This window comes from Rhea americana, unplaced genomic scaffold, assembly GCF_003343005.1.
Source record: "Rhea americana isolate MKP2758 unplaced genomic scaffold, rheAme1 scaffold_10, whole genome shotgun sequence".
NCBI lineage: Eukaryota > Metazoa > Chordata > Aves > Rheiformes > Rheidae > Rhea > Rhea americana.
The window spans coordinates 2268016-2285108 of NW_028185039.1; the positions used below are offsets into that span (position 1 = coordinate 2268016).

General features: G+C 39.6%; 1 protein-coding gene and 1 long non-coding RNA gene across 3 annotated transcripts in view; one reads left to right on the plus strand and one right to left on the minus strand.

Annotated features, from left to right (window-relative positions):
• The window catches only part of CHLSN (cholesin), a 131032-nt gene extending 128875 nt beyond the window's left edge, over window positions 1-2157 (plus strand). Inside the window, exon 5 of the mRNA XM_085301414.1 lies at window positions 1087-2157. Coding sequence (XP_085157540.1) covers window positions 1087-1269 — 183 coding nt within the window. The 3' untranslated portion in view covers window positions 1270-2157. The remainder of the gene's footprint in view (window positions 1-1086) is intronic.
• A 1657-nt stretch (window positions 2158-3814) lies between these two features.
• LOC146601597 (uncharacterized) lies at window positions 3815-12496 on the minus strand. 2 transcript variants are annotated; one of them, XR_014895391.1, is made up of 3 exons: window positions 12420-12496; window positions 12124-12233; window positions 3815-3852 (listed from the first exon to the last, which is right to left on the minus strand). It is a non-coding gene; the product is annotated as an uncharacterized LOC146601597 (long non-coding RNA). The 2 variants fall into 2 exon arrangements; XR_014895390.1 differs by lacking the exon at window positions 3815-3852 and adding an exon at window positions 10035-10145.
• Window positions 12497-17093: the final 4597 nt, after the last annotated feature.

Sequence of the window (17093 nt, forward strand, 5' to 3'; positions counted from 1 at the left end):
CTCAATTAGCCTCCAGTCCTTTAAATACTTACGTATGTGTTTAACTTGACTCATGCTGAGTAGGTCTTTAAAGTTATATGTGTGAAATTAAACATGGAGAAAAATATTTGCCAGCTGAGGTCATTTTAACATCTCCTGATTGACAGGAAAAATATCCTCATATTGGCTGAAAGTCGTCCCACAGATACACAACATAAGATAGGCTTCGTTGTAGATATGTTTGCCTAATACTGTTGAAAATACATTGATTTATGGTTTAAAATATTGAAAAAATCATTCAAAAATATTTGCTAGATTAGTGCCAAGATTAATTTAAATAATCACTACATTAAACTTTACATTGGATCAGTTAAGCTAAAATTTAACCTCTTACTAGCTAATTAGAAAGGAAGTGAAAGGCAGGGTAATACAAATAGGTGACTAAATTRCTTTTAATGTTAGACATCTTTGGTTAGAAGAGCCTATCAGTTTTAGTCAATGTAATTCAAAAATTATTTCATATGCCTGAATTGAATTTGTTTTTCAAATTCAATCCTATGCCTTTGTATAAGGATTTTGTCAAACTCACAAACTATTGTTTGATGGTGGGCRGTATCTCATCAAATAAATAATTTTGGACAGGGGTGAGGAGGAAACTCAGTATTATTAGGCTTTCTCAGATACTTCCAGACAAATGCTTTCCTTAAACATGTGCATGCAGTTGTCACTTGAACTTAGTATGGTTTGCATACATGTATCCAAAAGTAGGATTTGGTTAGTGTTTTTTTTCTTCCAACAGCCCTTAAAGGCTTGAGATCATACTCAGTGAGTGTTTGCATTTGCTGATCAACATTTCCACATCTGCTTAGAATTTACTGTCAGAATTGTTGCCCATCTGAGCACATGACAGTCCTCTCGTGATGGCCTGGCCCTCCCAGCAGCTTCAACATCAGCAAGAAACAATTCCGTTCAGAGGTGGGCATTGGTGGATGCAAAAGCCCATGCCATTCCCATACTTGTCTCTCAGGTGATTGTTTGGCAGGATTGTGAAGGAGTATTGAGAGAGAAGAAAGTAAAACAGTTCTTTTTTTCCCCCCCCCCTTATAGGTTCCAGACAAATATTTCACCATTTTACTGGATTATCTGCAAGGACTTAAAGGCAGTGCACGGGATGTAACCGTGCAGAAAGCTGAAGCTCTTATGAAAGAATTTGACAATTCTGATGCAGAAGATGCAAGCCTGGTGGAGAAGTGTGAGCGCATACGACAAGTTCTACAACTGCTATCCTGAATGTACACGTGTCGTGATGATTGGCTCTGTTTCTGGTGGAGAAAAGAATAGAATGTCACATACAGATAGTGTAAATTAATTGTAAAGACATATTATCATAAAGAATCTTAATACTAGATGTTCAGGCTTTGTATTCAGTCTTTTTTTTCCAATTACAATTATTTATCATGTGTTATGGTGATGAAATCAAAACAGAACACCATCTTTGGGCCATAGGCATGCCATTTTGATTAAGGRTAATCTTATTACATGTCTTTCAAAAAATAAACTGCTTTTCTTGTTAGTTTTTCTCCACGTCTCCCTGTAATTACTGTTAAATGAGAGGAGCTTTGCAGTTCTTAATACGAAGACTAAAGCAACCAACAAAAAGCCTGGAGCTTCTTTAGGAATGGCAGCCTTTGCAGTGAACAGACTGTACAGTGCTTGCTCAGCCAGCTGCAATCTATCACTTTCAGCTTTAGAAGCGTGTCAKTTGGGTTTGGGAAAGATCACTTTCAGTCTGTTGAACACGAGTTGTWTAACACTGTTGCTTATTAGTACTTTAAGTGGTGATCTGGAGATGCTGTCAGCTTTGTAAGTTTTCCRTTTATATTTTAAAGTTTTCAAATGCGTTATGGCAACTGTTTAGATATTCAGATAATGTACAGATGAGAATAGATGAAATCTTTGAACATACGTATTGAAATCATCTGATTGTACCTAAACTTACTCTATAATGGTAAGTGCTGTGCTGCAACATTTTGTGTATAGCCTGACAGTATTACATTTTTTTTCTCTTGTAATTGTTCTCAAAAGAGTTCATTTATGTTCATTTTCTTTGACGTGGGATATTTGTCTCSTATGAATGTGTACAGAATGAGACTTTCAAGTAAAGACTGAGGACATTAATTGCTCAAAAGTTGGATGATTGGCTTTTTAATAACACCTGTGTTCAGGCARCATTCTTCAGTGTTTCTGCAGACATTGTTCATATTTTATTAATAATAAGTATATGAAATGTGTATTATTTTAAAAGAGTGACTGTCTTTGGGAATTATGGCTTTAATTTGGTTGGGTGATGGAGGGGAGGGTYTATGATATGCAGGCCAGGTTTTTAAATAAGAAGCTTTTGAGTGGATGTGACAGTCTTCACAGCCATGAAGTACTACAAATCTTTAAAAGTGCAAATAATAGTATTAGTAACAATTTATGTGTTCTTACTTCTTTAAGATGACATTTTCAGCCAAAAAAGATGAGCGATCCAGCATGCCCTACTCTAAWGCCGTAACAGTGATGAAGATTAACACAACAGTGAGTAGAATACAGCAGAAGTGGCCAGCCTGTGGCCGTGGAGCTGCCAATGGGTCATAAGCTGCTCGGGTGCTATTCCCATGCTATGAAGCAGCAGTTGATTGGGGCTGCAGAACTCTCTCTCTTGGAGGGTGGATACAGTATTGAAGCAGTGATTTCCAAAGAGGTGGAAGAGGCGATGGTACAGGTATGGTACAGGAGCAAAAGAAGGGTACTCCATGCAGAAGGGTATGACAGAAGGTCATGAAGAAGAGTGTCGTGTGAGGTAGTGCTGTAAGTGGAGAGTCAACTGGGGAAGATGAAGAGAACTGCTGGCAGAAAGGTAGAAAGCCTGGGCTGGATAGAAATGCAGACTTTCACAAAGTTCGAGTGCATCCAGGTGGAGGACCACCTTAATATTGTGGCCACCAATTTATATTATGTTCTAATGTTTCTGTCCCATCCCCTTTTGCTTCTCTTTTTCTAGCACTAATGTGGTTACTAGTTAGAAGGATCTTTCTGAGACCCAAAGCTATATGAAACTTAGCTCCCAGTACAAAAGCTGGAGAAAAGGATCTGTAATAAAAGGATGTGATACTGATATTAAGTGAACTAGCAGAAGATCTTTGGTCTTGTATTTTATGTCTGAGGATATGTAGTTGAAAAAATTACTCACACYGAGGGGAAACTGATTCTTTTTTCTCACCAGATCAGGAAGAAGGAATTTCTAAGGGATGAAGTTTTCAAAGTGTCTTTTTATGACTTTATGGTTGCATTTGAGGAGTCATAGAAGACTCTGTGCCTTTTCTTAAATATCTTTGTGTTATCTGTTAGGCCTTTGGAAATCAATACTTTTGATTATCATGCAAAAATGTGGTTCTGCATTGTGCACTTAATATGCATTGTAGTTTAAAAACAAACACATTGCAACCATTTTTTAGAAAAGAGCTGTAATAAGGATTGTAAAGGTAAGATCCAGGCAGAAAAGATGTGAACCTTTTATAGTGAGTCTGACATATATGTCAAGCTTTGCATTTTCTGGACCTTAGTTGGTATACAAATGTTGACAAAAACTGTAAGAGGAGAGGCTTTCTAGCACATGAATTGAGTTCTAGATCATAAGTATTTCTTTTTACAACAGTCAACCTTAAAAGTATGTGGAGATTGCCAATCTGGAGTCAATGTGAAAAATAATATTTGGAAAGGAACAATCAGAGTCTCTCACAAGTGCAGTAATAGCGTTTGGTGCAAGATCTTGCTCTGCTCTCTCTTCCTCAGCTGCAGTTCCAACTTTCACTTCGGTGCTGCCAGTTCCTAGGTGAAGGGAACAGTCATCAGCCTTCCAACATTTCTTGCTGTCCYGGTAAATTTGAAAGCTAAAAGGTAAGGTAATTGTTGCTACGATTGAGTTTGTCAGAGAAAGCAAAGTATGTTATTTGCCATGTGTTTCTCAGTGTATGGTCCTGTTTAAATGTCGCTGGTGTCTAGCAACTGGGTAATGGGCTTGTGAAACTTCTGCTTTATATGGTAACTGTATATTCCTTGGGTTTCAAAGCTAATGTAAAATATTTTAAATATATACTTGATGTCCTAATGTAAACAGAAAAGGACATTTAATGGCATTTTACTCTTTTACTTGTCTTGAAAAATCTTTTTCTGATCGGCAAAGAAGTCGTCTTCAGAACACCCATGAAACACAAAAACAAGCCCATTTTAGGGAGGTGTGTGTTGTTAGGTCCATTGTAGAGATGAGATTGTGAGGACCCAGGCAGTTTACCTGACAGGATGTGCAAATGTGATAGCATCTCTGGCAATCAAATTCGGTCTCTTCCATATGCTAGTCACCTGGGCAGCTTCTGCTTCCTGCTCAGCTTGGCAATACAATCTAAGAATTAACACTGTGTGGTAAATAAAGATAGCTAGATTTCCTCCAGGATTTATTTTAAATTCTTAAGTGTATAATTAATGTAGCTGGTCTAGAATTCCTGTAGCTGGTCTAAGCTATGTAGGAAGATAYAATCTATCACTTCATTCACTTTGGTTTGTCATTTGGTCACTTAGAATTTTCAAAKCTAATGGTATTTGTAGCATAGGCAGTTGTATGGATACAGACAGGACAAAATCATGACTGTGCTTGCATTTAAATCAGTCTGCTGTGTTAATAAAAATTGAATTCCTGTCTAGAAGAAATATTATGTACAGACTGACAAATTACATCTTCATCTGCCTACTCTAATTGTCTTCTAGCTGAGTTAATGTGAATTGTGGAGCTCTGACTAGAAGAATTCATATCCTAAGAGAATGCTGAAGTCAGGACTTCTAGGCAAAATAAAGAAGCATTAATTACTCAAAATTGCTTAAAGCTGGAGCTGTGCCTCTAAAGGCAGTACTAATTACTCAAAATCCGACAATGTAAAAAGCTCCCCCTAATTTGGCTGATCTTTGCTATGAATTGTATAACTTCTTGGTTCTCCACTGTGTGCCCACAATTTTAATTTGTTATCACCATTGTGAAATTACTCAGTAAATGAATTCTCTGTCCATATTTGGAAAGAATGTATTGTAGTTGTTGAATGCGTAGTTTATTTCCTTCTCCCCTCCCACTGAAGAACAGCTCTGCTTCATTTCTGTTAATTTGAAAACAAGGTGACTCTTGGTGCACCTCCCATCATTTCAGTTAGCTTAGAAATTCACTTCTTTGATTTTGAGATTTTGAGGKTTTTTTTATTCTTGGCATTGAATAAAGCAAAGTAACAAACATTAAAATCACATTTCTGCAAATGAAAAAACAATGATAAATGAAATTTAAGTTGTGCAGTCAAGCATTCAGAAAATTATACAACATGAGTGGAAGTTGTCTGTATCATCTTAATTTTGCTCTTTCATGCATATGTAGCATGATGCAACCTCTAATTAYGTCATCATATTCAGTATTTTTCATAGTGTATAACTGATGTCATTTATTCAATGTTTTCCAAGCAACTCTTACGTTATTCTCATTTTCAAAATCTAGGTCTACAAAGTAATATTAAAGTACAGAAGTAACTTTACTGTGTGAATTTGATCATGCAAGAATGAAATAAGTAGGAACTTTCCTATTGATTTCATTTGGCACAGGATCTGGTCATAGACATTTCATCACAAATGTTCCCTTAAAACATTTTTAAAAGTTCTGATTCATTTATAGTGAAAATACTGAATTAATGTACTTAATTTAAATCCAGTTTTGTTGACATAAAAATTTCCAGTGGTTTATTCTGGTTTAGCCTTGGGTTTCCTTTTATGTCTTCCTTTCTGTACAGCTGAATGAGCTAGTTATTTCTGTCCCTGCAAATAGGGATATTAGTTGTTTACAGTGATTCCAGTCATGCAAGGACACAATTAAATATACATGCCATTGCAGGGCACGCTTGTTTTAGCAGTTTTATAATTGCATTCTATTTTAAATTCTTCATAAGAATATACATAGTAACAACTTAATATGGTCAAAACCAATTATTTTTAAAATACTTTTTTCTTATAAAGAACAAGGAATACCAATTAAATAAAACTAATGAACAAAAGGTGGGGGAAGGCCAAAGCACACAGTGGTTTATCTTTCTGTGTCAAAACAAAGCTGAATAAGAAGCTTGTGCTGCTAGGAAAGTTTGTCTGGTGTTACGGACACAGAGGGAGGGACTTTAGGATAGAAACAGAAGAATAGTCATACAGTTGCACTTACTGATTTTTTTCCCTACATGCAGAAAATTTTTGGCATTCCACAACAAAACCCACAAAAACACCTACGTCAAAAAATTAAATAGGTTTCAAAATCGAGTACTTAAAGGTCAAGAAATGCCAATGTATGTAAGTTACCAGAAGAATTTACCTCTACCTCTTTATGCCTCCAACCTGGATACTGAATGAAGGGGAATTGTGTTAAAAAAAGAAACAAAAAAMCACAAAGTATGTGATCACATAGTTAAAGATTGTTACCATTCACCCTTGTGTGCCCATCRAAGTGGAATTAAGTTTTATGTAGCTTTAACTATTCTGTTTTTTTTAAGAAAGGGGGTAGATAACTGAAGTATCACATAGCCTTTTGCTGTTCTAGTATTCATCTGTTCTCGTGGTACCTTGTGAGTTTTATCCGATATTCTGTGTTGTCTAACCAAGAYTGTAAGCCTCTGGACACACGAACTGTCACTCTCATTTGCTTATAAATAGCTAGGCCTAGCTGTGGCACTGTGGAAATAATCATTTGCTCTTGGGCTGCTTTGGGCCCCAAGAAGGGCTTTGAGTGCTTCCCTGTACTCTCCTAACTTGTCGTGTTTCCCTTGCAGGCTTTGGCAGCTTCCTTTGTATTAGCCCAGCTTTCTTAAGCTCCGTGAAATCACCCGAATGCAGTGCAGTGATGCTGCTTGTGGAGTTTGCCAAGTGAGCAGTGGCATTTGGAGAGGTAGGGTTGCAGCATCGCAGCTGCTCAGGATACTCAGCACACAGCTTAACGCCTTCCTGGGCCTTGGTGCTCATTTTCCAGCTTGGGCTGCTGAGTTGAATTTGAATAATCAAGCTGATTTACAGGCTATTTGAGCATATTCAAAGCTTAAACTACAACTGTGGTGTGTCTCTAGTGGCACAGATACTTGTAGATGGGCTTGATGAATTTCTCACAGATACTGTTCTTTATGAGGAGCAGAAGCTCTTGCAGGATCCTGGAAATGGCTGACCTGAACCTTGATTTATCTTGTTAAATAAGACCAATCTTTCCATAAGCTGTCAGGAATACACGCTAGCAGATAGATGGGACTACAGAAAGCCAAGAAACCATGTATGGGCATCAAACATCCTAGAGGGCAAGAAGGCAAGAATGACAGTAGGGAATGTAACCTCCTGAAGTTGCGTACTTTTGGTTAAGGCAAAATGCCACCTGGCACAAATCCTGGCTGCCATAAGTTTAAAAATAACAAATAGTATTCCTATTACATAAGRAAATCTTTTATCCTTGTTTAATTGAGCACTATAATACACAGAAAAGAATAAATATGTAGCTTCTCTGAACTCTTACTTGTGGCTATTGCTTAGGGCCAAAACAACTGAAAATACCACAGCTGATTCTAAACAGGGCCTTGTGTACAAACTGCTGGTATTAAACAGATGAAATCTGTGTGAAAGTCTAGTGTCTAAGCATGCTTAAGAGCAGCATAAAACCGGTTCATCACACTGGTGACACCTCAGCCCGAGGAGAAGGACTTTTAGTCCTTCTTGGATGATCATGTTACTTAYAAATACCTTTGAAGTATCTTCCTGTTCAAAGCAATTTGTAAACCCTGTGGATGGCTGCAACCCATCAGTCAAGTTCTGTTGCTTAGTACAGTAGAATAGAGCAGCTCTGTTGAAGCTATTTTGGATGTATGATGATGTAAGTTAAAYTGAAACTCATCCCAGAAGTATAAACTGTATTCACCCACCTCACCTGCGTGCCTATGGAGCCTTGCAATACCAGGGAGGAAACACCTGCCTCCTTTTCAGTTGAAGAACTGGCAGAGTTTACATCCCTTGTTTTGGGCAGAGGAAGGCACTGGGTGCAGACCAAGAAGGAAAAATCTGTTGCTGTGGGAGTTACGCGAGARGGATGTGCTACTTTGCTGTTTGGAGCTATGTCACTTCCCGTGACTAAACCTGGAAAGTGAGTTTTGCAGGAAAGGCATATATTCTGGAATGGGGAGGTTTTCTTTTGACACCTGGAGATCACCTTCTCCTTGTTCTAATCACACTTAACAGGAGACGCTGTTAGTGATGAATCTGCAGTCTATGTTCAAGCCAAATTCTTGTGTTTCTACAGAAGATTTGCTTGAGCGAAGATGGCGTAAGTGAATACCTAGCTGCAGTTAGAGAGCACGGCTCTGCCTGTGCTTGTCATCACCGTGTAGGCCATGTGGCTGTGATGCCTTCTAGGTTAGCACAGTCTTTACTTAGTAACCCTTACGAACATGTGTTTGAAGCTTCCCATGCTTGTTTTAAGCAGGGCTGTTCTTCAGCTGATTGTCCTCACACTTCTATTCTCGATCCTGTGGTTTACTCACAGCATCTCCTGTGTACCTGAGACAATCTGCTATCCATCCTTTAGTGAAAAACTGCTTTCTGGTGCTTAGCACTTCAGTTAGGATACTAGAAGGCATTTGGAGTCCTCAAGGCCTGTATATATTGTATTCTATAAGAAGCAAGTTATTTTTACAATTCATTCCAACTTCCTTCCCTAAAAAGGATTTCCATCCCAGTTGTCTTGGCTCTTCCTTAGGGAGATGTCCCATCAAGCAAATTTAGACTTTACGTTCTAGATGTATAGTGACCTTTTAGTTAGAAGAGATGATGTCAATCTGGGCCTTATCCCAGATAGCATGTGGCTTTTAGAAATAAGGGGAGAGGGCAAACAGAGATTATTTAAATCATTAAACAGCCTTAAACTTGTGAGCATCTGCTTCTTAGAGTACTGTGTTTACATCTGAAATATGCCTACGTGCTTCCCAGCATTCAGTCTCCTGCAAGTGCCCTTCTTGGGCTAGCTTAATCCCTTTGGAAAACGGATTGGGCTGAGCCTCAGGGAGGACAGAGCCTGCACAGAGTGCTAGTGCTTAGTAGCTATTCTGTGATAGCATTCTCAGCAGTTTCTTCATATAAATAAATACTTCTCAGCCAAATTACTGAGTGGCTGATGAAACCACTCCGCTCTTCGTACTGTTTGGCTACAGTGGTTCAAAGAGTAACCAGGGTCAAGGTACAGTCACAGTGAAATGCTACTCTTTAAAAGTTACAATTTTCGTATRTAGTTCATACAGTATGCACACCTCAAAACAATCGCAGCTGCTTGTTAATGAGTATGTTATTGTCAAAAAGAAAAAACTTTACATAATTTTAATTTTCAATATATGTAATGTGCTATTTTGTCACAGAGATGGAAAATCTGCAGTGAGCAGACACTTGCATTATGAATATTGCACCACCATCCTTGCTTTGCTTCCTGTACAAGGTCCTGAGCAGGTTATAAGTCACTTTAATTAATATGTGGAAAAGCTCAGCTGACTGAATTAGCAAAGATGAGGAGGAGGAAACCAGCTCATCAAAGTTAGTGCTGAAGCTGACTTTYATTTCAAAATAGGACAGGTTTAATTTTTGGTTTCTGAATCTGTAATATTTACACAAAACTCATTCAAAAACAATCACCTGTGCAGAAATTTGGCATGAAAGAGCTCTCTGCCCTATATTGTATCATATTACTTTTCAGCAGTCAGGAGTATAAACTGTAGAACATAGTAAGTGTAAGAAAAACTACAATCAAGTTGACAATTATTTCCAGAGGTTGGCTCTGTCTTATAAAATATTCATTAGCTCTYTAAAACATCCAGGGATTCCCCCTCTGCTTTCTAAATCCTTTTTKATATTATTTCAGCTGTCTTTGGACAAAGGAGGGAAAAAAGTGACCACAGAGAGATCAAGAGTACATGTTTGACGTTGTTTAATGAGAAAATACTGACTTTTGTTGAATTACCCGGTTAACACAGAGCAGACAGAGATTCTCGGTTCTTTTTTACATTTTCAGTCTTGGTCTCAGCAGAAGATGTGGCTCTCTGAAATGTGACAGGTGAGTATTGGTTTATGCTCTTTCTTACTTGAGTRTTACAGATGGTTGCTACTCAAAGACAGGAATGAAGAGAATGTGACAAATGCAGTCCTTTTACAAACAGTACGTCTTGCATACTTTTCTGCTCTACTTGTGCTAATATTCTCCTTTTTAGTAGAACTGTATTTCATACAATAGAATGTATCTATCAGCCTTTATTTGCATCATTGCTGTGGCAGGGGGTCTTATATACCTCATAAAATTGCTTAACAGACAAATTAAACTTTTGACCTGCTATACAGCTGCACGCCACTGGTGTTTTGAATTCTCGGCAGGAACGCTTTGGAGGATATCCTGAGGAATCCAGCGTTACTTCTGATTTAGGCAGCGGCATTCAGGTAATAGAGAACACAAGCTTGTGCTTCAGACATTTTAAACACAACAAATTTCACAGTAATGCTGGACTGTGTGAATGGTGGTTGAAATGGGCGACTACAATAYGCATTCCTTCATATCAGAAGTCAAATAAATTGCTGATGCTTGTATTTCTTTATTTTCTGAGAGCTGAAACTATTTCCAGGTCACTCACTTGCAGGAAGATAATCGTTGGGCCCAAAGAATGTTTTGCTACAAAGATTCACAGACAAGGTACCAAGTTCTGCTACTAAAAGATCCTTCCATTTCTCTCAGAAATGACCTTTACCTAGGTCATTTTAATGTTCTTGCAACCCAACTAGATCATTATTAAGGGCACCTACTTCCCTTGAAATGGATTCAAAATCTAGCTCAAGCCATTTTATGGATGCAAGAAAGTAAAATGCTTATAGTCCGGTTCTGATTGTCAGGATGCTAAGGCTAAAATTCAAGTCATTAGGCTTAGTATATAAAGCCCTTCRTAATCTAAGTCTTAAGAATCTGAAAGGTCACTTACTTCAAATAATCCTGGATGTTGAATGTGAAACACTGCTGGTGACTGATTTGATCTTAAAGCACCTGTTAAAAACACATTGGTATCTGCCCAAAAGCATGTGCACATTATTTCAGTATGATCCTAGAGGGCATGCAAGGAAAAAGCAGCTTGACTCTCGCACAACATGATGCAATACAGACTTTTTTTACTAACTAGATGGAAGAAATGGGCAGTTTGCAAAAACCTTTGAACATGCACCCTCTCTGGCTGCAGTGTCCCAGATGAGCAGGACTSTGCTCATCCCCTGATTCTGGCAACCGTAGGCTAGAGAGCATTCCTACAGGAAACRATGGCGTGCGGCAGGAGGTGCCACAGCTGGTGATGGGCAGCCATGTGGGCTGAGAAGGTCTGCCCAGCAGGCACCACATAGCCATGGCCCAGCTGTGGCAGCCTGCAGGGGTCTGAAGGGTAGCGGCTYTGCCGAGCAGCCCCAAAAGGGAGTTTGGTACCTGGCAGTGCAGGATGGCCCCATGGAAGGCAGCTCCTGCATAGTTTTGTGGGAGGAAAGGATGAAGGGAAGAGGCAGACCTCCAGAATGCCTGGAGACACATGGACTGATGGGGTGGGTTGYACATGAGGTTCAGCACACACTTCACCATATTGCACTGAGGGAGCTAGTTCTTTACCTAGTTCCTTAACCTCTCCTCAGGAAGATGCCAGACAGGTAAAGTAATGAAGGATAGGTTATGTTTAACCCTTTTATGGGACCACTTTGAATGTCTCCACTTGATACCTGACACTCCTCTTCTTCCATGTCTTTGTGCTGAAGGGGGTTCCTGATGGGAAGAGGACTTGGATAACTTTCCTTTTTAATATATCTTTGCCTTTCAGTTTGCTCAGTATTTGGAGTGATTTCATCCTCATATTGTATTTATTCGGTAGTGCTCTGGATATGGTTAGTTTTGTACCCTGAAGGGCCTACTTTTCCATTATATATTAATATATAACTTCTATTAACATCTAGGCATGGTGCATGCATAAAGGAGCACTGAATAGCTAAATTGTACGTAAGTACCTGTGACCTCTTGGCTTTTCCATATAGAATGATTATTAATATTTCGTCCTTGCCATGTTTCATCTGAGGATCCTGCCACACAATGCATAGTTGAGGAGATCTGATCATCCCTTTATTACAGAAGGGAAAAACAGAGGGAAAGAGATTAAAAGATTTGCCAGCAACACAGAGCAATCAGTGGCTGTGCTGAAAATAGAAACCAGGCTCCTGGTTTCCATTTCCCAAATCTGGCCTCTAGACAACACTACTATATTAAAAATGTAAATGCAAATATAGAAAATAATTTCTTCTCAAACCTTTTCCACTAATATTTTGTCCTTTTAACTCTTTGCCTCACAGAATAAGCTGGTAGCCTTGGCACTTGGATCAAAGTCTCAGTAACCAGATGGGCTGTACTTACTGAATAAAGGGAAGGAAGCAGGACAGAACTGCCAAAGCCTCACAGTGACCAGAAAGCCCATGGCAGAAGGTGGGAGGAGGTTTGTGTCTATTTTGAGACAGAAAAGTATTCAGTAGCTGTGGGCTACTGTTCAAAATATTTTGATTACTGTATTTAAGCAAGCCAAAAGTGATACTGTTGTGATAGTCAGCAAGTCACCCTTTGTATTCTAGAAAATATGCTCTCTTTTAATATGCCACAGATATGAAGCTAGCAGTTTAAGAACATACTGGCATTTTAACTGTTTGGTATTAAATTTGCAGGTGAGTTTGGTGTTAAATTTACAGATGATGGGTAAATCAAACACAACTGAAGTGTCTGAAATACATAACCAGAATGAGGAACTGAGTCTCACTGAGGAACAGCACAGCTGCAGGGCCTCTTACTCTTTCAAGCCAGAGATGCTGGCAATACCATTAATGGTCTCATTCCTTTGAGTTTGTCCCAGCTTTATTTCTGTTCCCATATTGTTCTTCGATGCTGTAAACAGGCTTGATGATCAGAAAATAAAAATAGCATGTGAATGCAACCCAGCCAAACAGCCAGAATAAACTTCACAAGCAAAACTGAATTTAGAAATGCAGCACTGAGTCATGCCAAATACAGTCCATGCTTAACACTTTTTTAAGAAGCAATTAGAAAGTAGTCTCCTTTTAAAGACAAGACAGCTAATCATCCTCAGTGTGGTCATTACAGGGCCATAATGCTGCGAATTAGAGCTAAATCCTGCCAATATCACTGTTGCATATGTCTTCATATGAATATTGTGTGAGATGTCACTGCACTTGCTCAGAAATCCCCCACAGAGCTGATGAGATCAGTGCACAGTTCACCACTGTGTTCAGCAAACAGAGGAATCAACACAGTGTCATCTGGACATCTGAAAAAGAAAATCAGTGTTACTGCATGTGTAGGGGATTGAGCCCCCTGCAGTGCATCCCGAATTCTTGTTTGAAGTTAATTGCAAGCTCTTATATGAATTTATGGGAAAACTCAGCTGATGTCAGAGGGAGGAGAGTTGAGCTTAGAGGAGTTGATGCATCTTCCCTAAATCGTCTCATCCCACAGCTGAGCTCCTTCTGAATCCCTCTCATCCTCTCTTCAGCTGAAGCTTAGGTAAATTAAATGAGATGAAATGAATGTTTGAATCATGATAGGAAGCTAAGGACATCCCCTGTTCTCAAGCTTTAGGAAGGTCATCGATCTGATGAGTTCTGGAACTAGATGGTGCTTCCCATAGGTGACTCACCTATCTGGAGAGTGATGATATGATGGTGATGTGGGAGTGACACCTGGTGGTTCACAGATCTAGGGCTAATCTGCATAGATTTGCACAGCTTTGGTCATGAACAAAGTTAGTCAAGGGGTGAGAAGTGATCTAGGAATTTCTTCTTAGTATAYTTTTTGAGATTATAAGGGGCTCTCCTTTATAGAAAGGAGAATACTTATGAATACTTAGTGGTTTAGAAGATTTTATTCCAACAACTAGATTTATGTTATCATAGCCATAAAATTGCAACACATAATGTGTACTGAGTATTTCTGTCTCTGCTTCCCATTATCTCCTGCTCTAAGACTCTTTCAATGACTGGGAAAAGCCTGTTTAGAAAAATCTTGTGTGTCATCTTCATTGTAAAATGTTCATACTTGATATGATGCTAGTTTTTCACTACCAAACTTAGTGCCTTTTTCCTTTTTTGCTGGCTTAGCAGTGCAAGTGATTCACTGATGAAGACAAGAAGGGATGTGATTTTTTAGTGTTCAGCTGGCAGCTTCTGAAACATGTCCAGATTTTCTGAGGTTGATAACACTGTAGCTATTGATGTTGATTTTTTTTTTCTGATTCAAGACCCTATGACTGTGACCTGATTAGATTTTTACTGGCTAATGGCTTACTGAGCAAATCTCTAAGGATTTATTGCCTGATTCCTGAAGAATCACTACAGGAGGGCAATAAAGTTGACTAGCGCTATAATCTCCATTTTCAAACAGGGAAGAGGCTCATTCACTTGCTCCAAAATGATAACTGTCCATGCTGTTAACACAACCAGATAAAACTGCTACATTTTAACTTCAAGTTACTCATCTGATTAAAAATTAATCCCTGACCTGAAAAGAAACATTGTGCCCCTTTGGTGATTTTGGCATGACCCTTTGGTGTGCGGTTTGGCCATTCAAGTCAATGATGCATGCAGTGATTCATTAGCAGTTTCCGAATGCCACAATTTGCAAATCTCTAAAATTCCTCCAGAGGAGGTATGGATTTGTCTAAAACAATGTTAAAACAGAAAGATAGGGTTGCTTCTCAGCATTACCACTGTGAGAGTAGAGGTTGAAAACCATAGGCTGGATTTACAACTGCAAGTGATGTTTCGTGTGCTCCATGGGTGATAAAATATCCTAATTATGATAGACTGAGTTATGTTATTTTCCACTAGTAGCAAGTTTACCTTATCACCATTTTTTGTATGCCTATTAGCAATGACTGCAATTCTAATATTGTTTCTATCACTGTCTTATGTGGCCTTTGAACTAATCTTTCACTTTCCCATCTGGATTCCCCCTCTACAAAGCAGAGACAATGACATTTCTTTTGCCGGAGTGCACTTCATATTTAAGTGAAGGGTAAGTGAAGAGCAGCTAGCAGTGCTGAAATGAGTGATGGACTCCAGGAACTGAGAGAGTGCAGCAGAAACATTATGGGCCTTTTTTTGAAGATAATCTACAAAGAACTAAAGAAGCCTGTATKCAGCTTAAACCATTTACGCACTTTAACTTCGTCTAACAAATGTCTGGTCTATGGGTCTAAATAGAAAACCACAAACCTCTGCAAACTCAGTAAGAACTGGTGGTCCTGAGCTCTGCTAGGATATGGAAATCTGTGATAGGCAGCTCTAACCTAGAGGACAGACTTTGATAAATGACTTAAAGGCTGGTTTCGCAGTCAACAATAGTTTGGCTGCAGTAGGTGCTTCATTGCAGTCTGCAGCAGGATTTGGGCTGCAAGTTTTGTCCGAAGTTGCTTGAAGAAAACAGCTAGGGCCCCTTTGCAGCTCCACACAGAGGGGCTGCAACAGCTTTTCTCTGCTATAGCTCGTGTCACGGCTGTCAACACTTGTTAATTAACTGAAGAGAAAGGTCTGACGGAACTTGTGCTGCTTCAAAGGGCTGTTTGGAGTAACATTAAAACACAGTTTGAAAGAAAAATAAATGGCAAAGGACTTAGCTTTTATTCCTTTGGAAGCCTGTAAGCTGTGGCAGCTTCCCAGGGGCGCCTGGCCTAACCACCACGGAGCAGATAGCTCCCGCGAACATGCTGCTGAGACCACCCACGCGGAGCGGGCCCGTTTGCTCCTTTCTTGCTGATCTACTCTGGACACAAGTCCTGCAACCTAGCTGTGTGCTCAGCCGGCTTCCTGCTGCCTTTACCACCTTTCGGGAGCATGGCTCTCCACCAGTCTTGTGCTTGCTTGACAGTGGCTGCATGGAAAGCGGGCAGGGAGGAGGAAGGGATCAGTCGTAGCCAGGGAGGAAAAGAGAAAATGGTGTTTTCAAGGTTGCACCTTGAAAAACCCAGCCTGGAAGCCTGACCTTTTTATCTTAACAAGGTTAGCTTCTGTTTGCTGTGTAGCAACACGAAACTTTGGAGGTAGGACTTTGCCTGCCTGTGAGCAATGTTTACTTTGGAAGAACAGTCAGTCTCGGCCTCTCCCTTGACATGAGGAAGATCACGATGGTGTGAAAGATGCCTCCCAAAGTGCCAGGGGATGATGTGGGCAGTGAACGTGGCCGTTCCTGCAGATCTGGGGGTGGCAATGTGGCCTCTCGATGGAGGTCAAGGCTCTGCTTTGCAGAGCTTCCCCCTGCAGGTAAACACAGTGCAGTCAGGACAGGGTTGGCTGTGAATGCCATTAGAGAGCAGATCTAGAGGGAAAGTGAAGATTTTTTACCAAGAGAAAAAGGAGGAGAAAAAGCTGAAATCTTCATTCAGAAAGAGAGGCGTGAAAAAATATTTATTTTAAATATGTAGTGTTTGTATATATTTAAGCATCAACTAAAATGTGAGATTGAAACTTCGAGTGTTAGAGACCTGCTAGATGAGATGAGAATGCCAGGGAAAGAGAATTTAAAAAGCACGGAAAATCCTGCTTCAAAATGGTTTGGCCAGGGGAAAGGAGGAGCTCAGCACTGTCATTGAGGGAATCCAGAAGCCTCAAGAAGGAGTAAAAAAAACTGAGAGCAGAAATTAAACCCTATACTAATTGTTGCTCAAAACCGCCAAATGCCCAGAAAGGACTTTGATGAATCAGAGCTTTATACCTACAGGAGAGACCAGGAAGTGACTGCATGTGACAGGGACTTAGCTGCGTGCTTAGAAAGCACATCCTGATGTGTGTGGTTATTGTATATGCTGGCCATCAATGTGATGCTTCCCCAAAGTGCCGGATGAAACTTTGAAGGACAGATTTATCCATCTGATAAATACTGTCCCAAGTACCGTAGTGCAAAATGTTGAAGGCTTTCCCCAGTT